Source organism: Elgaria multicarinata, chromosome 20 (genome assembly GCF_023053635.1).
Source record: "Elgaria multicarinata webbii isolate HBS135686 ecotype San Diego chromosome 20, rElgMul1.1.pri, whole genome shotgun sequence".
NCBI lineage: Eukaryota > Metazoa > Chordata > Lepidosauria > Squamata > Anguidae > Elgaria > Elgaria multicarinata.
Window position 1 is genome coordinate 15,729,797 of NC_086190.1, and position 21,199 is coordinate 15,750,995.

Here is a 21,199-nt window from a genome sequence, read left to right on the forward strand (position 1 = left end):
TTTGTTTGAAAGCAGTATGATAGTGGTGGTTTTATTCTCAATCCTTTTCTAATAAAGCCTAACATGGAGTTTGCTTCACTGTGTTTTCTGGAATTCAGTGTACCTTACACTCCCATGTTAAACAGAGGTCGCCTGTTGTGTGTCTGTGAGAGTCCCCGTTCTTTGGGATTCACCGTTCTACAAACCGAACTTGTGCCAAAACACACGTGAATGTTTCGAGGGGTATCAAATTATTATGACCATATTTTTTCGATTGTGAGACGTACACTAATTTCAGTACTACCAACAGAAAAAAAAAACGTAAGACACACCCGCGATTCTAAGACGCACCCCATTTTTAGAGATGTTTATATGGGGAAAAAAGTGCATCTTAGAATCGAAAAAATGTATTATTATGATTACTAATATTATGAGGGAGACACGAAGATCCTGCAAAAACCTTCCCAGATTGAGCATAGGTTGCCTGTTGTGTGTCTCTGAGAGTCTCTGTTCTTTGGGATTTGTGCCAAAACACTGGGAAGGTGTTTTTTGCACCCAAAATGCACGCAAGTTATTTTTTGAGGGGTATCAAATCAATATTATTATTACTAATATTATGCTGGAGAGGTGAAGTTCCTGGAAAAAAAAACAAAAAAACTTCCCAGATTGAGTGGAGGTTACCCACTGTGTTTCTCTGAGAGTCTCCGTTCCTTGGGATTCGCTGCTCTGCAAATCGAACTTGTGCGAAAATGCTGGGAGGGTGATTTTGGCACCCAAAACGCAGGTAAAATGTTTGAGGGGTATCAAATGAAAATAATAATAATAAGGCAAATTTGTGCTCCCAGAAGTTTGGGAAAACGCTGGTTGACCAACCCGTTTATGCAACATCCCCAGGGTGATGTTTCCTGACCGCCTCCTTTCTCCCTTTTTTAAAAAGAACAGTCTGTTCTGAGCAGAGGAAAAACTGCCAGTGTCTTTCCGTCCCATTCTGGCTGGGCTGACCAGTCCCCTCTGCCAGCGGCTGTTTTGAAACTTGCCGGACACCACAGAGAGAAGTCTTATCTCTTTCTTTTCTCCTTACAGATTGGTTGGCGGGGGGTGGAATTGCTCTGTTTCCCGCCCACCCACCCCCGGTAACGGGGAGAGGTCCCAATCGCAGGAGCCCTCACCTTGGCTTGCATCTGGGGCTTGGGTGATTAATCGCTACTTCAGTTTCCTGTGTTGTTGGAGCGTGGAAGGGGTTTTTCCACCGCTCTGGATAATGTTTTCAAAGTTTCGCTTGCTCTTTCTCTCTCTCTCTCCAGCTCAGATCATAACACAGAACTCGAAATTGCCACCAGTTTTCTGCCGCGTGCACCCTTTTCTCTGGCGCTCGCCTCCTTACCCGAGAGGTGTCTTACTACTATTCCTACTACTTGGTTTTGCATTTATCAGGCTCCTTCTGCAAATAGGGGGGTTATTTCCTAGGAGTTAGCTTTTTGCAACTCAAAGTAACACCTTTTCTTTTTCTTTAACCCACCTCTGATCGCCGCAGGTGCATATGCTGTCTTCTGTGCTGGGTATGTCTGTTTTTCTTCCAGAGTGCTTTGCGGGATGATTAATTGATTGATATCATATTTATATCCTGCTTTTGCTCCTCTGAGCAACTCAAGGCAATGTATGTACTCCTCTCAATTTCTCTTCGCCCCCCCCCCAACAACCCTGTGAGGTAGGTTAGGCTGAAAGTCAGGGACTGGCCCAAAGTCACCCAGTGAGCTTCATGGCTGAGAGTGGACTCGAACGCAAGTCCCAGTCCAGTGCTCTAACCGCTATACCACGCTGGCTCTGTGTGTGTGTGTGTGACAAAGCGAGAGGATGGGGGAGCAATTTTAACCTTTTTTTAGTCGAGCCATATGGGCAGGGGTTGCATGATGTAAAATTCCCCAATTTTTACTGCCTTTCCCTCCTGGCGTGCAGATCGTTGCAAAGCTGATTTTGATGCAAGGTGGAAGGCTTGTCCGGTCTCACCAGGGACTAGAAAGCTGGTCTTAAGTGGTCCTTGGACAGATGGCCTCTGAATTGTAGCTGTCAGGCAAAAATAGCCCTGAGTCCAGGACTGTTTGCAAAACGTGGAGTTTTTCCTAGGGCTGTGAAACCTGCATCCCGAACAGTTCCCATCAACCCCGAAGGTTATCAATGGCTACTAGTCCTCATGGCTATAGGCTTGATCCCAGATCAGAGGCAGTATGTCCACCGGTTGTGGGGAACGTGGGCAGGAGGGTGCTGTTGCATTCAGATCCTGCGTGTGGGTTTCCCGTGGGCAACTGGTTGGCCTCTACATGAACAGAATGCCGGACTAGATGGACCCTTGGACTTGATCCAGCAGGGCTCTTTTGGGTTGGGCCAAGGAAGGGGGGCATTCCCCCCCCGAAAACCCCCAACGGGCCAATTTGGAATCCTAGTGGGGCAGATGCATACCCCGTGATAGAGGTTCTGCAAACGCGTTCTACACCAGCGTCTCTTGCTGACATGCTAGCTTTCTACGTGGCGGGGGTCCCATAACCTCTCTGTGAACGGGGAGGGTGGCATAAGTTTGATCCGTACAGCTGTGTTGGCTTCTCGGAACGCCGCAACCTTTCCTTCCCAGAAAGGAGCCAGCTGAAAGGGACTTACCCCTTGCCACACAAGTCTGTAACCGTCCCCCGTTCCCCCACCACCACCAGAAGAAAAGTTGGATTTGGAAGCCTCCCTCGAAGTGGGACTTTCCTTTGCAAAACCTAGTTCGCTTGCTGTTTGGACAAGCGTTGCTTAATCCACTTGTTAAAATTCCCGTAGCTCTCCCAAAAGCCGTTGTTTCAACAAAGGAGTTCCGAGAAAAGGCTAAAAGTATATATTAAAAACAAAGGATAAAAAAAAGTCTTCTCAATCCGCCATGGACTCTGAAACACTCCGTGTGCGTTCAGGTTTTCTCTCCTCTCTTTCTCAAGTACTGCTGTGTATCTGCACCCAAAGGCATAGGTCAACACCAGGTAACTCAGCTTGTAGTTCAGCTGTTTAGAAAGGGGGTGGGGGAACTGCACAAAACCACCAAAATTGGGGAAAGGGGTGGGGTCAGAAAAAGGGGCGTGGCCATCTGGCAAATCTGGGAAGGTTAGATTCAGCCCCAAGCCAAAGGTCCCCCTGCCGCTTTATCAAGTAGTTGGAAACTACTTCCTCAACCGGGTGCCTTCCCAACGTTTTGGATTGCAGTTCCCATCATCCCCGTACTGTGGGTGAGGGGAATTGAAGTCCAACATATCTGGAGGACAATCAGGTCAGGGAATCATAGAATAGTAGGAAGGGGCCTCTGAGGCCATCAAGTCCAACCCTCTGTTCAATGCAAGAATCCACCTTCAAGCATCCCTGACAGATGGCTGTCCAGCTGCCTCTTGAAGGCCTCTCTTGTGGGAGAGCTCACAACCTCCCTAGGTCATGGGTTCCGTTGTCATACCGCTCTAACAGTCAGGACGTTTTTCCTGCTGTTCAGCTGGAATCTGGTTTCCTGTCACTTGAGCCCATGATTCCGTGTCCTGCACTCTGGGATGATCGAGAAGAGATCCTGGCCCTCTTCTGTGTGACAACCTTTCAAGTATTTGAAGAGTGCTATCCTGTCTCCCCTCAGTGTTCTCTTCTGCAGGCTAAACTTGCTGCCCTATGGATTAAAGTCCCAGATTTGGGCATTTTAAGATCCTCCTGTGTAGAGACACTATACATTGTGGAGCTAGTAGGAGTGTACAAATTGTGTAAAATCCGTTCCATCTGCGTTTCACAGATTATCAGCTTCATTTTATTCCAGTGTCCGTTCATTGACAGGATCACATTTTCCCCATTTTTTGAATTTGCACAAATCCACACTTGCGAAAGTTGCAATTCCCCCCTCGACGGCGCTTTTTCATTCTTTCGCCTATGGGGGGAATGCACATTTTCGGCCCGTGTTTTGGGTTGTGTGTGTGTGTGTGTTTTTAAAATTGCATATTTTTCTATAACTAAATTTGCGTAAAATTCCCAAAAAGTAAAAAATAAATTAAAAAATGCTCCGCCTATTTGCGGAATCGGTGCCACTAGGAAAAAGCCGGGCTGCTGCAGAATCCACGGTTCGGATTCGTAGATATCCGAACGCATTTGATTCCGTTTGCGGGTTTCTCAAGCATCCCTGGCAGCTGGTTCCTCGAGCAAAGTTTGGGACTTCACCTCCCATCAGCTCCAGTTGGGAATGATGGGGGTTGAAGTCCAAAACGTCTGCCAAACACCGGGTCGGAGGAAGGCCTGATCCCTCAGATAAAATCACTGTCTCCCTCGTGCCTTGTCTATCTCTGCTCCGGGATTATCATTGGCGGGTGGGGGGGTACTTTGAGCTCTTTAAAATCTTCCGTCGCTGCAAACCTATTGCACCCGCTTTCCGATTTGGTGAGCATCTTTGCGGTTGTTTTGTCTGAGTTTCCGGGACCGTCGCTCCGACGATCAGATAATATATTTATTTATTTATTGCTTTCAAAGGAAGCGTTGCAGCCAGGCCTCACCACCAAAGCCGACTTGGTGGAGCTGTTTCCGTTGCTGGAGGGTGGGGGGAGGTTAAGCTGCCCCCCTTTTTCCTCCTCCCCAGGTTTTTTTCATCAAGATCAAGGAGGCTCACAGATGTTCTCCAGACATTGCCTACCGGCTGGAGATGCTTTAGCTGTATTATCGGCTGCCTGCTTTGATTCCGTGCCTGGCTGGCTTTGAACCCAACACGAAAAGGAATCCCCCCCCCCCCAAGGTGAGTGGACTGCCTTTTTCTTCTTATTACTCTCTTGGAACACTAGGAGAATTGTGAGTCGTCACGGAACCTTGCATGAAGGAACTAGCGTGCGGACGTCTTTGTCATGGCTTCCTGGCTCCCGTGGAGGTTGGAAAACTTTCCCTTTGGGGGGTAATGATGAGGATTCCTGAGACAAAAAGAGAGGGGGTCATCCTGGAATCTGCAAACGCCTCTCCCCGCTTTTAATGCCGGTGCCTCCAGGTTGTGTGGACAGAGCTGGGCGTATGCGATCGTTCAGAAGGGCAGCAGGATGTGTTGGTTGGAGAATTTGGCTTCCTGCAAACTTTTCCTTTCAGCTCTTTAAGGCTGAAAGCTCCTTGTGACGAAAAAAGCGGATGTTTGAAAGATATGGGCAGTGCTGGCAAAAGTAAGATATTCATAGAATCATAGAATAGCAGAGTTGGAAGGGGCCATCGAGTCCAACCCCCTGCTCAATGCAAGTATCCACCCTAAAGCATCCCTGACAGATGGTTGTCCAGCTGCCTCTTGAATGCCACTAGTGTGGGAGAGCCCACAACCTCCCTAGGTAACCAATTCCATTGTCGTACTGCTCTAACAGTCAGGAAGTTTTTCCTGATGTCCAGCCAGGCTCTGGCTTCCTGTAACTTGAGCCCCTTATTCCGTGTCCTGCCCTCTGGGATGATTGAGAAGAGATCCTGACCCTCCTCTGTGTGACAACCTTTCAAGTATTTGAAGAGTGCTATCATGTCTCCCCTCCATCTTCTCTTCTCCAGGCTAAACATGCCCAGTTCTTTCAGCCTCTTTTCATAGGGCTTTGTTTCCAGACCCCTGATCATCCTGGTTGCCCTCCTCTGAACACGCTCCAGCTTGTCTGTGTCCTTCTTGAATTGTGGAGCCCAGACCTGGACGCAATACTCTAGATGAGGCCTAACCAGGGCCGAATAGAGAGGAACCGGTACCTCGCATGATTTGAAAGTTATACTTCTATTAATGCAGCCCAAAATAGCATTTGCTTGCTAGGGAAAGTGGAAGGCAAAAGGAAGAGGGGCCGACCAAGGGCAAGATGGAGGGATGATATTCTGGAGGTGACAGACTTGACCTTGGGGGAGCTAGGGGTGGCGACAGCCGACAGAAAGCTCTGGCGTGGGCTGGTCCATGAAGTCACGAAGAGTCAGAAATGACTGAACGAATAAACAACAACACACTGTTGGCTCCTATTCAGCTTGTGATCTACAACAATTCCAAGATCCTTCTCATTTGTAGTATTGCTGAGCCAAGTATCCCCCATCCTGTAACTGCGAAGTTCTTTTGATACACAGGTCCGGCTGGAGGCTTTCTCTCTCTCTGTCTCTCTCTCTCTCTTCGGCGGTGGCGTTCATGTGTGTGTTCAGTTCCCCCTTTAATGTGAGATCTCCGTCTGAGCGGCTGCCAGCCCAGCTGCGTTGCGGTTAAAGCCCTGTCCAAGAGGAGAGGCATCGGAGGCATCCAATTAGCTCAAGGCCACCTTTCCTGTCTTGGCATGATCTCATCCTTCAGATGTTTCTCCGGTTCCTGGAGCGCCGGAGAAGACCAGAGTAGACGAAATACATGGCCTTAGTTTTCAGCCTGTTGAGCGAACTGCCGTGAAATGCGGCCGGGAACCATGAGCAGTAGGAGCAATGGTTATGTAGTGCTATCAGTCGGGGACGGCACCAAGCGTAGGCACGGTTGGGCGCTGGCCAAGGGCCCGCATCCCAGTGGGCCAACTGACCGTAGACGTGCTCCTCTTCTTCGCCATTGTCCACCTGCCTCTCGCTCTGGCCCAGACCACGGTGGTGGTGAGGAGGAGCAGGAGTTGCCACGGCCTGCTCACTCCCTGGCTCTCGGCCTGTCTAGCAAGTGAGTGGGAGCAATCATGGGCAGCATCAAAGGTAGGCATGTTTGGGCATGTGCCCTCGGCCTACATTTCAGCAGGGGCTCACTAACAACAGCCCCCTGGAATTGCTCCTCATAAGAACATCAGAAGTGCGTTGATGCTGGATCAGACCAAGGGTCCATCTAGTCCAGCACTCTGTTCACACAGTGGCCAACCAGCCGTCGGCCAGGGATGAACAAGCAGGACATGGTGCAACAGCACCCTCCCGCCCATGTTCCCCAGCAACTGGGGCACACAGGCTTATTGCCTCGAATACTGGAGATAGCACACAACCATCAGGGCTGGTAGCCATGGATAGCCTTCACCTCCAGGGATTTATCCAACCCCCTTTTGAAGCCATCCAGATTGGTGGCCATCACTACATCTTGTGGTAGTGAGTTCCATAATTTAACGATGCGTTGTGTGAAGTCCTTTTCTTTGCCCACCAATCAGCTTCATGCGATGACCCCCGGGTTCTAGTATTTTGAGAGAGGGCGGTTCCCCATTGCAACCTGCTTGTTCACCTGCCTCTCGTTCTGGCCCAGGCAGTGGTGTTGATGAAAAGGAGAAGGAGACGCCCCGGCCTCCTGGCTCCCTGGCTCTCGGCCTGCCACGCAAGCAAGTAGCAGCCACGATGAGAAAGAAGATGAAGAGCAGGTGTTGGCCATGGTGGTGGAAGCTAGGCTCTCTGAAGTTGGGTGTCCATTAAGAGATCTTGTCCAAAGGAGTTCCTTAAAAACCTTGGAGTCGATATGTGTCACACATTTCGTGGAGATTAAGAGGAGCGTGTGTGTTTTTTATTATTTAAATCGGGTTTTTTTTAATAAAATGCTTTTTGAGGAAGAATCTATCTAAGGATAGTTTTCTATTTAAGATACATTATAGTCCAAAGGTTATTCATCATGAAATAAGGATTCGTTTTTAATTATGTAGCATGAGGCTGCATATTCATGCAATGTTCACAATTTTGGGGGTAAATGAATTCCATTCATCCATTCACCATGTCATGCTCTTCCAGAGGTTTCTGTAAGATTATCGGGCAATTTTTCTACGTAGAAGACATTATCACAGCTGCTTGGTTTTACAGTTCTCAAAACGGTGAATTTGTGTCTGCAGAGATCACAATCCTTTTGTTCCTTTGCAAATCTATGTACACAGAATCAACCCATTATCTCTTTAAGTGCTGAGTTTCAAAAAATTCAATGAATAGAGTGCACTTTTTTGCGGGGGGGGGAAGTCACATGATTAAATCGAACCTTTCTGAGTAGTGATTTAAATCGTGTTTTAAATTGTGATTTAAATCAAATTCACCCTGCTTGACGCATGGCACAGCATCGCCATATTTTGACATCCATGGTGCGCACTGACACTTTTAGGACCTAAAATAAGCATCGAGCCCTCCGTAGCTTTTCCTTTTCAGCAATTCACCAAACGACGCCGCAAAATGAAAACCTTCACGTCGTCTCCCCTCTTCCTCCGTCTGCGTTGCTATATCAAGCCGTCCAACGATCAGCGGTCGTCTTTTTTTCCCGTTGCTGTCGTTCCGTACCTCATTCAGGCAGGGGCACTTTTAAAAAATATATTCTGTGTGTGTGTGTGTGTGTGTGTGTTTGCGTGTGCGTTAACACAACGTCTGATTCACACTCTACCCCTTTTTTCCATGCCAAACGAAACCCTGGTCATGAGTAACGGTTATGACAGCTGCTGGCAATGCTTCTGTGAGATTGTCTCACTCCAGGAAATGTTTAAAACGTTATTTTTCTTAGAAAGCGGCTTCCCACCCTTTCAGATTTTTTTTTTTTTACTGCCACAAAAAAGCCCAAAACAGCACCTCAGCATACTTACCGTCCAGAAGATACGATGTGCTGCAAATGGCACACGGAGTCGGTGATGCCGTTCCGACGCTGCGCATGTGCGTAAGCTTTTCCGAAGGATCTCCGCTTTGGTGCAAGCTAATCTTGTGTTTCTAAAGAACTCGGACAACTTCACCGAGAGGTTCACAAACTCTCCTCGAGCAGAGCGTTCCTGATTCCCTGGGTCACCTCCGTCTTGTTCCGACGTGGGCCGTTCCGTAGAGGCGAAGTTGCGTATGCGTCGTGTTTATTATTTTGGAAAACGAATTCCATCCTTCCCCGTATGCTCCTTCTTGGATTCCGCCAACCCTTTGGAATCTCTTTTACCAAGCGCGGCTGGAATGTGAAATTACATTAGGCTTGGAGATCTTTGTTGTTTCTGCTCCTGGATTCTCCAAATGCTGAAATAATTATAGATCCGCTTTTTCGCCGGCCTTTTTGAGAGCAGAGGGTGGCGTTTGGGAGCCGGGCAACCTGGTCTGTCAAGGTTTGTGATCTCTGCTCCTTTCTGTTTGTCTCCAGGTTGTGGTGTTGAACTATAAAGTCCTCATTTTATTTGAGTACCGTTCGACAAAAGGAATTTGCTTAAATCTGGGAGCTTGAGAGGTAGAAGGCGAGGAAGGAAGGTGTTGGCATGGCGTCTTTGGGTGAAATCCAACACTGGGCCTGTTCAGACGACACGCTTAAGCCATGGCTAGGGCCGCTAACCCTTTTGCAGCAAGTGGTTAGTGAGTGTGTTTAAACTGGGGTTATGTAGCCACCAGGGTGAGGAATGGTTCACAAGACACGCTAAGTCATGGTTGACATAACACGCTAAGCCATAACATTTTGCTCGAAACGCGTAACCACGGTGGCTTAGCGTGTCATCTGAAAAGGGTCGTTAAGCCCAACTTAGAGTGAACCCATTGAAATGAATGGGACTTCAGCTAGTCATGACTAACTTAACGGCTATTCTGAGGCATACCACCTCTGAACCGGGAGAGGTAGGACAGAGACAAATGACAGGGCCTTTTCGGTGATGCCCCCCCCCCCCGTTTCCGGAACTTGTTCAAAGACGTCTGTTTGACTCCCTCTTTGTTTTCCTTCAGGTCAACACTGAATGGCCAGTGTTGAGGAATGATGTGAGTTGTAGTCCAAAAGGAAGGTACCAAGTTGGGGGAGGATGATGTATAACAACAGGCATGGAACATCTTGAAAGATGGCCATGGGGAGAGATGGTTAATGGGATCAAACTGCCTTGTGATGTCTCATCCACACCTTACGGAAGGGGTATGCCAAACCTAGTGCCCTCCAGATGTTTCAGGCTACGTTTTCCAGAATCCCAGACCATTGGCCATGCTGGCTGGGGCTGATAGGTGTTACAGTCCAGAACTTCTTCGGGGCAGCAGAATGGGCCTGCTGCTGCCTTGGCAGAAGTAGGCCCAACCTGTCTGAAGGTTGCTAGGCAACCACTGCCTACTTCTTCTCCTTGCATTCTCCCCCGGAATGACCGTCCTCTGCAACAATCCACGTTTTATTTTATTTTTGGAACACGGAACCTCCTGCGTTGTGGCGGAGATATTGTTCAAGTTGCCAGCCTTAGAACACGTACGGGTTTTGATGAAAGACAAGTAGGGCACGGCAGACGGGGCCTCTACGTCTCCGCCGCGCGGTGTTTGTTCGTTTAATGCTTAACTCCTGTTTTCCTTTCCGTCCATTAGGCAACGCTGACGGGCGGCCGCGTCTCGGCCCGGGGGTCCCCGGCAACCTCTGCCGTGTCGAACCGTGGATGACAGCTGCCGCTCGGTGGATTGATGAGCCCGCTTCGGCGCTCTCTAAATAGGTGACGGGCCGACCGGGAAAGATGGGGCAAAAGGTCACCGGAGGGATCAAGACGGTGGATATGCGGGACCCCACGTACCGGCCACTGAAACACGAACTGCAGGGGTTAGATTACTCCAAGCCGGCCCGGCTGGACCTCCTCCTGGACATGCCGTCCGTCTCCTACGACGTCCAGTTGCTGCATTCGTGGAACAACGACGACCGGTCGCTCAACGTCTTCGTGAAGGAGGACGATAAGCTCATTTTCCACCGGCATCCGGTGGCCCAGAGCACGGACGCCATCCGGGGCAAAGTGGGGTACACCCGGGGACTCCACGTTTGGCAGATCACGTGGGCCATGCGGCAGCGGGGCACCCACGCCGTGGTGGGCGTGGCCACGGCCGAGGCCCCCCTCCACTCGGTGGGCTACACGACCCTGGTAGGCAACAACCAGGAGTCGTGGGGCTGGGACTTGGGGCGCAACCGGTTGTACCACGACGGCAAGAACCAGCCCAGCAAAACCTACCCGGCGTTCCTGGAGCCTGACGAGACCTTTATCGTGCCGGATTCTTTTTTGGTGGTGTTGGACATGGACGATGGGACATTGAGTTTCATCGTGGACGGGCAGTACATGGGGGTTGCGTTCCGGGGTCTCAAAGGGAAAAAACTGCACCCGGTCGTCAGCGCCGTGTGGGGCCACTGTGAGATTAGAATGCGCTACTTGAATGGGCTTGACCGTAAGTATCGCCTGTTTATTTATTTTATTATTTATTGTATTTTTATACAGCCCAGTAACTGAGGCTCTCTGGGCAGTTGCGTAGCGATGAAAACCATAAATCCGTGGGTTAAATAAGCCATGGGTTAGAGCCCTGTACAAACCAGTCCTTCAGAGTCACATAGAAAATGGCAACTCTCCGACCAGCGAGTCAAACGAACAACCAAAAAGTGGATTTTTTAAAAAAAAAATACACTCCATTTTAAACGGTAAATAGCAAAAAACTTAAAATATTACACTGTTAAAATGCTTGGGCATAAAGAAACGGTTTCAGTTGGCGCCAGTGGTGTCTCTCTTTCGGGAAGGCATTTCCAAGTCGGGGTGCCATCACAAAGAAGGCCCCGTCCTTTGTCAATGCAGAATGGATTATCTCCCACTGATAGTATTCAGCGATGGTACTGAAGCACTTAAAACAAATTTCAGGCAGCTGAGCAGTGCTCTTCTTTTAAAATTAAACAAAACTGCATTTCCTTCTTGCACCCTATACCGTCTCAGCTTTCCCAAACTCTTGTGCTGGGACAGAACTGAAATTCTGGGAGCCTTGATGAGTGTGATCCATTTTTGCCGTGTCGTCCCCTGCCTTTGCAGCTCAGTTGTGAGCCTGGCTTATACAGCAGTGCGTTTTCATCTGATGTAGTGATGCAGTAGAACAGCCTGTCTCCAAAAAGAGCTGCCGGATGCCCCTCTCCATGAGTCACATCCCTCGATTTGCCCCCTTCCAACCAGCCTCTGCTGGGGAGCCAAGGAACTGGGCCACCTTTTTGCATCCAGTATCTCCCAGTCAAAGAATCATAGAATAGTAGAGTTGGAAGGGGCCTATAATGCCATCAAGTCCAACCCCTGCTCAATGCAGGAATCCACCTTAAAGCATCCCTGACAGATGGTTGTCCAGCTGCCTCTTGAAGGCCTCAAGTGTGGGGGAGAGCCCACCACCTCCCTAAGTCATTGGTTCCATGGTTGTACCACTCTAACAGTCAGGAAGCTTTTCCTGATGTCCAGCCGGAATCTGGCTTCCTGTCACTTGAGCCCATGATTCCGTGTCCTGCACTCTGGAAGGAATCCTGCACTCTCAAGGCAGGAATCCACCCTAAAACATCCCTGACAGATGGTTGTCCAGTTGCCTCTGGTGTGGGAGAGCCCACACTAGGTAATTGGTTCCATTGTCGCACTGCTCTAACAGTCAGGAAGTTTTTCCTGATGTCCAGCCGGAATCTGGCTTCCAGTAACTTCAGCCTGTTATTCTGTGTCCTGCACTCTGGGAGGATCGAGAAGAGATCCTGGCCCTCCTCCGTGTGACAACCTTTTAAGTATTTGAAGAGGGCTCCCATGTCTCCCCTCAATCTTCTCTTCTCCAGGCTAAACATGCCCAGTTCTTTCAGTCTCTCCTCATAGGGCTTTGTTTCCAGACCCCTGATCATCCTGGTTGCCCTCCTCTGAGCACGCTCCAGCTTGTCTGTGTCCTTCTTGAATTGTGGAGCCCAGACCTGGACGCAATACTCTAGATGAGGCCTAACCAGGGCCGAATAGAGAGGAACCAGAACCTCACATGATTTGGAAGCTATACTTCTATTAATGAAGCAGTCCAAAATAGCATTTGCCTTTCTTGCAGTCACATCGCACTGTTGGCTCATATTCAGCTTGTGATCTACAACAACTCCAAGATCCTTCTCGTTTGTAGTATTGCTGAGCCAAGTATCCCCCATCTTGTAACTGTGCATTTGGTTTCTATTTCCTAGATATAGAACTTGGCATTTCTCCCTATAAATGTGTGGGCACACAGCCGCATGTCGTGCCTTTGTAAGAGGGTTCTCTTGTCTTTGCATGATTCTCTGTTCTGGACTGCTGTCCTTTTTGTCCTGGAAGAATGGCCGCATCAGTGCTTTTTATATAGAAATGTGTGGTTCTTTTGACGGGAATTAATCTGTTCTCTCTCTCTCTCTCTCTCTTAATCGTTCTAGAGGTAAATCTTCCTGGGTCCTCAGTTCTAATACAGGATTAAAATTCTAAAGCTTGTTGCGTGGGAAGGGCACACAAGTGTATTTTACATTTTAGCATTTAGAACCCACCTTACCCGCTAAAAAGCCATCCAGCCAGTATACCACAATATAAAGAAAAGGGGGAAAAAGTAAAGCAATAAAAACAACATTAAGAGGCAGTGCAGCATAGTGGTTAGAGAATTGGGCTGGGACTTGGGAGACCGGGGTTCTAGTCCCCACTCAGCCATGAAGCTCACTTGGGTGACTTTGGGCCAATTCCTGACTCTCTCTCTCTCTCTCTCTCTCTCTCTCTCTCTCTCTCTCTCTCTCTTTAACATTAATAAGTGGATCTTACTCTACTTTCCAAAATTGCATTGAATCCTCTGGAGGTGTTCTTTCTCTCCCCTTTAATAAAACAAATTCTAAAAACAGTTTCCATATCTTTTCAAAATCATTATTTTTTTGTTATTCCTCTTCTTACTCTAATATTACATGTTAGTTTATCATTAACAGCGATATCCCATATTTCTTTATACCAGTCTTCTATGTGTTAATCCCCTTGACCCTTCCATTTTCTGGCTATCATTAACCTTGCAGCTGTTAACAAATTCATTGTTAATTCTTTTATCGTTTGAGTACATTAAATTTTTCCATACATTGGTAACAATGCTACACTTGGTGTCTCTTCTAACTTCAATCCAATCATTTCATTTATCTCTTTAAACACCATTTTCCATAGTTTTTGTACATATTCACAGCCCCTGACTCTCATCCTCACCTACCTCGCAGGGTTGTTGTGAGGATAACATGGAGAGTGTCCTTGTAGTTGCCGTGAGTTCCTTGCAAGAGGGGGGGAAAGTGGGATATAAATCAATTTTAAATGGGAAAAACGTTGAAATGTGAAACCAGGCAATTTAGAAGGCTAAATTTAAAAAGATGCAACTTCACGCCCTTTCTTAAAGCAGGGGGAAATTGTAGTTCTTTACAGAGGACAGGACAGACTTTGGGGACTCCATGGGAGAAAAACCATAGAATGGGCCTTTGCAGATAATGGTGCCCTCAACTGGATATCTCTGCAGGTCTTAATTAACCCGCCAGGTTCAAAGCAAAACATGCGGTCCCTTAGGTAGACCAATCATAACCCATTTGGAGCCTTAAAGGTTAAACGCAACACCTTGAATTGCACCTGGAAAGCATTATGCAATCGTACAGGTCTCTTTCAGTACAGGTGTAATATGGTCCCGATGCCCTAGCAGCCTAATCGCCACATTTTGCACCTATTCAAGCTTCTGGACACTCTCCAAGGGTCGCCCCACATAGAGCCCACTGCAGTAGTCTAGCCATGATGTAGCCAAGGCGTGGCGCGGAGGCTGGCGTAGGGACCTTGATGCTGAGCTCCAGTCGCTGAGTCCTGGGCCCCTCTGATATTTCTTGAGTATCCACGTAGAAGATGCGGCAGCCCAAAGAGACATCTGCTTATCTGCAGCAAGCAGGACTGAATTCCTGTTGACGATAACGGGTTTAATAAGAGGGGTTTGCGCTGAGTCACGGCTCTGGGACGTGACTCAGCGCAAAAGCTTCGTCTGATCTCCCTAAACCCTGCGTCTTTTTTGCGGCACCGTTTTGTGTCTGTTCATGCTTTTGTCCCAGCTGTAAACACTTCAGTGAAGATATTGGCTTCTCTTTTTTTTTTTTTTTATGAGCCTCTAACAAATGTGCCTTTGGCCGAGGCCCCGAAGGGATCTGGGATATTGGGACGGAAGAGAGCATGCGGCCCCATTGCTTGTCAGGGTTTGAGCATCTTGCACGAAATCCAGGAAGTGTGCAGGGTGTTTTTCCGTCCCTCTGGGATGAGTGCAAATCCCATTAAGTGACATTTTGGGGGTTCTTCTCTACTCCTTGCTGTTCAGAGAGGAGCTAGCTAGGAATGCATGGATTTTATAAAACCCGTTCCTTCTGCGTCTTGTGGATTGTCACGTGCCTTTCATTCCGGCTCCCGCTCATGGACCGAATCGGATTTTTTTTCCAAATCCCCATATTCGCGCAAATCCGTACCTGCACAAATCCAGCCCTGCGCAAATTTGCAAGTCCCCCGTGCACATTTTTTACTTTAGCCTGTGGTGGAAATGTGCATTTTCAGCCCGTGTATTATTATTATTATTATTATTATTATTATTATTATTAATGTATTTTTCTAAAAGTTCTGGGAAGTTTTAAGTCCACAAGTCAATGGAAGCTGTGTAACTTGGGGAAAAGCCTTCGAATCCGTGGGTCGGATTCCCTACACGTGGCAGACAGAGGCATTGTTGGAAAATGCGAGGAGCTCCTTTTTGCGGTGTAGTTCAAGGCCTGGTTCGCGAGCAGGTCTGTTCCTCTTGCTAGAGAAACCCAGCGGCCAAATCCGGCCTTTTGGGTTGGCCACGCCTCTTTCCCCAAACCACTAACAGGGCTAGTCTTGGTCCATGGCCTAAGGTTCCCCACCATTGACGTAGATGGTAGTTAACGTCAGAAATTACCCAGTGTGGTATGCTTCAAAAAAGGAGTCAATGTCTTCCACCTGCCTGTCTCTGGTTTCCCAAAACCATGTGAGGTTTCGATGGAAGCAATCTTGCCTCAGAACAGCCCTTTGCACATGCTCAGAGAGGCACTGCTCCACTTCTGCATCCCAGCGCGGGACATTGGTTCTGCTCCGCCTAGAACTTTACAGGAGCCTTCCTGGATCTCGATGCCCAAGGCAAGGCACTCTGTACAAGCTCAGAGACGTCCCTCCCCTTGAACTCATCCAGTTCATCTGCGCCATCTGAACCCTCTTTCCTTCAGGATCAGCTGCACTGAAAAGCAGGCGTTCAGCACCGAGCGGTCGCTTTCTTCCTCCCGATGCCTACGAAACCCTCTTGGATTCCGCCGATGGTTTCATGTTCTCCAAGCATGTAGAATTTCTTTCTCTTTTTGTTGTTGTTGGGGGTGTTTTCTCTGAGTCCGTCTAGCGGTCGTGTTTTGCGATCGAGGCCTTACGTCTCCCGACTACCTCAGTGGAAAATCCGTCTGGGAAGGAAACTGCAGCTGGGAGAAGCCACCGCAGAGCGGCTTTGCCCAGCAAAGGGGCCGAGGGAGGCGTTTTATTACCCGTATCGGTGACGTGCGTTTTGCACGGATCACCAGGTGTCCTGCCTGCCCGTGGTGTCCGTAAGTGAGGCTCTTTCGGGGAAAAAGGAATCAACAGCACACGAATCGCAAACCTCCTTACGTCTCTGCCACGGGGGAGACGCTCCCTGCCAAAACCCGTAGCTGTGCAGAACTGATGCCCACTTCTTCTTTTCTCGTGGCCTTTCCGTGCCCGTTTAGTAGTGGATTCGTTCTGCAAGCAGGTCCTGGCCAAGAAATCGCCTGAGCTCGAGCCAAACTCATTAAAGAAGAAACGCAAAGCAGATGATGTATCAGCCGGGGTTGTGTCAGCCCCCTCGGGTTGTGCAGGGGGGCTGCAGAGGCACGAACACGATTTTGTTAAACTGCTGCAGCCGAGGAATTTCCAGACCGATCTGTCCAGAATTCAGAGGGCTTGTGGTTGCCCACGGGGAGATCCTCTGGGCCACTAATCAGACTTTCAGGGCAAATTATTTTTGGTTTGTTGGCTTGTTTCTTGCTTCTATATCCAGCCTTTTCCTCCGAAGTGCCGTACATGATCCCCCTCTCAATTTTTATCCTTACAACAGCCCTGTGAGGTAGGTGAGTCTGAGACGCCGTGCCTGGCCCAAAGTCACCCACTGAGCTTCATGCCTGAGTGGGGATTTGAACCCAGGACTCCCAGTCCAACATCCTCCAACTTACTACACTGCCCTGATCTTCATTGTATTAATATTTAGAACAGAGACAGGCAACTTGTGGGCTTTTAGGTGTTTTGGCCTACAGCTCCCATCATCCCCTTACCATTGGCTGTGCAGACTGGGGATGATGGGTGTTGCGGCCATCCAGATGTTTTGGCCTGCAAGTCCTGATGGTTGTGTGTTATCTCCAGTATCGGAGGCAGTAAGCCTGTTGTTGGGGAACATGGGCGGGAGGGTGCTGTTGCACCATGTCCTGCTTGTGAGTTCCTGGTCAAGAGCTGGTTGGCCGCTGTGTGAACAGAGTGTTGGACTAGATGGACCCTTGGTCTGATCCAGCATCAGGGCTCTTCTTAGGTTCTTATGACTTAAAACAGTTGTGGCTTATAATAGAATCCAGTTAGGTACACACACACCCATCTCTGCCTTAGTTGTACGTTTCCCCCCCGTGTCTATTTAATAATCCTAACTTCCACCGAGTTGAGCCATTGAGCTTAATACTGTCTGCTCTGACTGGCAGCCACTCTTTCAAGTCCTCAGGGTCTTTTCCCTGCTCTGCTACTTCCAATCTACCTTGAGATTTAACTGGGAGCCTTTGACGTGCAAAGAGCTATGGCCCTCTCCCCCCTCCCCGACACCCATTGCTTTCTGAACGTGTGTTTCCTTTGATGAAAACAAGTTCCTAGTCCAGGGGTCCCCAATCTCTTTGAATTCATGGGCACATTTGGGGATTTGTTAAACTGCTCTGGGCAAAATGGCTTCCATGGAGGATGAAGGAGAGACAGGGGAGAGTAAGAGAGAGAGAAGAGGGAGAGGTGTGTGTGAGAGGAGGGGGAGCGTGAGAGAGAAAAAGGAGTGAGAGAAGGGGGAGCGCGAGAGAAGGGGGAGCGTGAGAGTGAAAGAGGAGAGAGAAGGGGGAGCATGAGAGAAAGAGAAGGGGGAGTGTGAGAGAAGAGGGAGCGAGAGCGAGAGAGAAAAGGGGGAGAGTGAGAGAAGGGGAGCATGAGAGAGTGAAAGAGAAGGAGAGAGAGAAGGGGGAGCATGAGAGAGTGAGAGAAGGGGGAGCATGAGAGTGAAAGATGAGAGAGAAAGAGAAGGGGGAGTGTGAGAGAAGAGGGAGCGAGAGGGAGAGAGAAAAGGGGGGAGTGAGAGAAGGGGGAGCATGAGAGAGAGTGAGAGAGAAGGGGGAGCGTGAGAGAGTGAGAGAGAAGGGGGAGCGTGAGAGAAAGAGGAGAGAGAAGGGGGAGCATGAGAGAGAAAGAAGGGGGAGCGAGAGGGAGAGAAAAGGGGGAGCATGAGAGTGAAAGAGAAAGGGGGAGCATGAAGGAAAGAGAGAGAAGGAGGAGTGAGAGGGAAGAGAGAAAAGAGACAGAAAAAGGGTATTTACCTGGCCAAAGATTGTGATTTCAGTTTTGTGGCTAATCCTCTGGGCTTTGTTTCTCTCTCCTTTTCCCCTCCTACAGCTGAGCCCCTGCCTTTGATGGACCTCTGCCGGCGTTCCGTGCGCCTCGCTCTGGGCAAGGATCGGCTGAACGAGATCCACGCCCTGCCATTGCCGGAATCCCTCAAGAGCTACCTTCTCTACCAATGACCCCCGTTGGGGTCGGAAGGACAGCGCCTCTCGCCAGGAGCAAAGTGGGCGGATTCATGCGCCATGCGCCTCTAGACCATGATCCTATTGGTTCTACACACACACACACACACACACACACACACACACGCAGGCTTTCCTGCACGGCCTTTTTAATTTGCTCCCGTACCTCCCGGTTTGAAATCCATTCCCCGTCGCGAAGGCCTAACGAATTACCGCCCAGCGCTTGTTCGCATTCAGCCGCCTTCTCCGTTCCAGAGATGGATGGGAAGCTCCCAACCCTGTCGCTTCTACCTCCCCGTTTCTCCGCCAACGACGGAACGCGGCCGGTTCCCGCTCCGTGACACGCGCCACCGGCGCGGCGAGAAGTCGGCAGGACGGCGCGCACGATGAGATCACAGGTGCTACCGTTGGGCCGCGAGTTGGCATCACGCCGCGCCCCAAAGGATTATAACCAAAAAAAGGCCGCAATCCCACCGCCCCGATTTCAAGACTATACTGGAAATTTAGCAGCCATTTTGGGTTGCGTCCTAATGTTGGGGTGGCTGTGTGTGCCGTTGAGGCCAACTGTGTAGGCGCAAGGCCCGGGGGGTGGGGGGTCAAGACTTGCTCGTCTTTTGGGGTATTCACTTGAACCTGTAGCTTGGGTGCGGTAGAATTCCTGTGAACGGCACAAATTCGTCCGCCTTAGTTAAAACCTGCTTGTGCGCTATCAGGGGAATTTGCTCTCCTAGACGGACGTGCCTCAACTTCCTGGGTATTAAACCAGCCTTCCCCGACCTGGTGCCCTCTAGGTTTGGACTGCCAGTCCTTTCGTCCCCAGCCAGCGGGGATAATGGGACTTGTAGTCTGACACACCTGGCCTAAATGCAAGCCATTTCCTGTTTCGGTTTCACCTTCGTTTAGCTCCCTCTCTTCCAATTGCCATCTATCAGTAACAAAACATTTTGTCTTTGTATCTGTGGGGCAGAAGGCGACCGCTTGAACCCTTCGGCTCCTCATCTTGTCGGCTGCTGCCAGGTAAAATCTGCATCAGGCCCGCTCCCCCTTCCTGAACAGGCCAGCTTTCGGCGTGCGGCTGGGCCCATCGGCACCGTAGATGGGCAACTGGATTAAAGTTGCCCTTCTGCACTGACCTTGGATTAAAGGCAGGTTTTCCTTTATCTCTCCTCCACCCAGCCTCTTGTCTCCAACGCGGGTCAGCAGCCAGGTTACGGAATCCTAGGCTTGCGGCTGAAAACCCGTGACGGCTGCTCTGGATCAGAAGAGAGTTTAGTTGTCCCGTTGGGACGCACGTGCCCAACACCCTCCCCAAATTGGTACAGGCGCTAGGGAGGCTGAACGTGAACACTATAAAACCTGGAGGGCTTGATCCCAAGTGCCTGCTACACATCAAGGCGTGTAAGCGTTGGTCTGAAAGAGCAAATCCTAACTAAACAAGCCTTCTAAGTTGCCTTCACAGAGGGGTTTATTTTGCACATATATTTTTTCTTTTTTTTTCTGATGGGGAAGAAAATGCATCTCTCTCTCTCTCTCTCTCCCTCTCTCACCAGATTTGTGTAGGGTGTGTGTTCCTTTTTTAAAAAAATAAAAATAAAATCTGTATAGGTACAAATGAGCTTATTTGTTAGAAAATGTTAATATATTTTTTCCCCTTGCCTTTTTGTACGTAAAAGGACTGTGTTTGGGTGTTTGTTTTTAAGAAATGCTGCTGTAGGGAATTATCTTTTTTTTCCCCTTTTCTTTTTTAAACAAAGAAAATAGCTTAGGTTTTTTTGGGGGGGCGGGGGTTGGTTTTGTTTTAAAGAAAGCCCACGCCTGGTGCCAAATCGAATTTGGGAGAACTTGACCTGCCTTTTAAAAACAAAAAAAAGCTGTTACAAGTGGGACACTTTAAAATTGCACAAACAATTTTAATGAGTACAGAGCCGCGTGTTTTTTAAAATAATCTTCAGTTCTACTCACGTCTTTTTCACGGTCACTGGGAAACGTTAGTTTTATAGCCATCTTTTATTTTATTTTATTTTATTTTATTTTGTTTTCCTCCCTTCTCACCTCGTCTTTAAAGCCCTTGGTGTACCTGGCTTGTACCGTTTTTAAGCCTCTCACTAGTTTCCCCTTGATTATAGATAATCAGTAATCAAATTAAAAATAAAATAAAAGTTTATTAAATATTGAGAGGTGGTGGTCATCATTTTACTTTGGTAACTGGAGCTCTGGGTGCCTGCCACAATTCTGCGGGATTACCGTGGGGGAAATGCTTTGAGTTCGAATCATGACATTTCATTAAAAAAAAAAGAAGTACATCAATCGGTTGAAGAAACGTTGTTCAAAATACCCTTAAAGCAAATCGAATTGCTAACGTCAGTTTCATATGTCAAGATGCCAGATTGTTTTATCTGGCATAACAGGAGTGTTGAATCTTATGAGAAGACACTGAAAGAACTGGGCGTGTTTAGCCTTGAAAAGAGGAGACTGAGGGGAGACATGAGAGCACTCTTCAAATACTTGAAAGGTTGTCACACAGAGGAGGGCCAGGATCTCTTCTCCATCATCCCAGAGTGCAGGACACGGAATCATGGGCTCAAGTGACAGGAAGCCAGATTCCGGCTGGACATCAGGAAAAGCTTCCTGACTGTTAGAGTGGTACAACCATGGAACCAATGACTTAGGGAGGTGGTGGGCTCTCCCCCACACTTGAGGCCTTCAAGAGGCAGCTGGACAACCATCTGT

General features: G+C 48.8%; 1 protein-coding gene across 5 annotated transcripts in view; it reads left to right on the forward strand.

The window, feature by feature from the left end:
* Window positions 1–20,644, forward strand: part of SPSB1 (splA/ryanodine receptor domain and SOCS box containing 1) — a 38,623-nt gene extending 17,979 nt beyond the window's left edge. For 4 of the 5 annotated variants that reach the window (XM_063145231.1, XM_063145227.1, XM_063145228.1 and 1 more), the window contains 2 exons: window positions 10,204–11,040; window positions 18,339–20,644. In XM_063145231.1, the coding sequence (XP_063001301.1) occupies window positions 10,347–11,040; window positions 18,339–18,466 (822 nt within the window). In that variant the 5' untranslated portion in view covers window positions 10,204–10,346 and the 3' untranslated portion in view covers window positions 18,467–20,644. Of the gene's footprint in view, window positions 1–8,467; window positions 8,991–10,203; window positions 11,041–18,338 lie in introns of those variants that run through there. The other variant, XM_063145230.1, reaches the window with a different exon arrangement.
* Window positions 20,645–21,199: the final 555 nt, after the last annotated feature.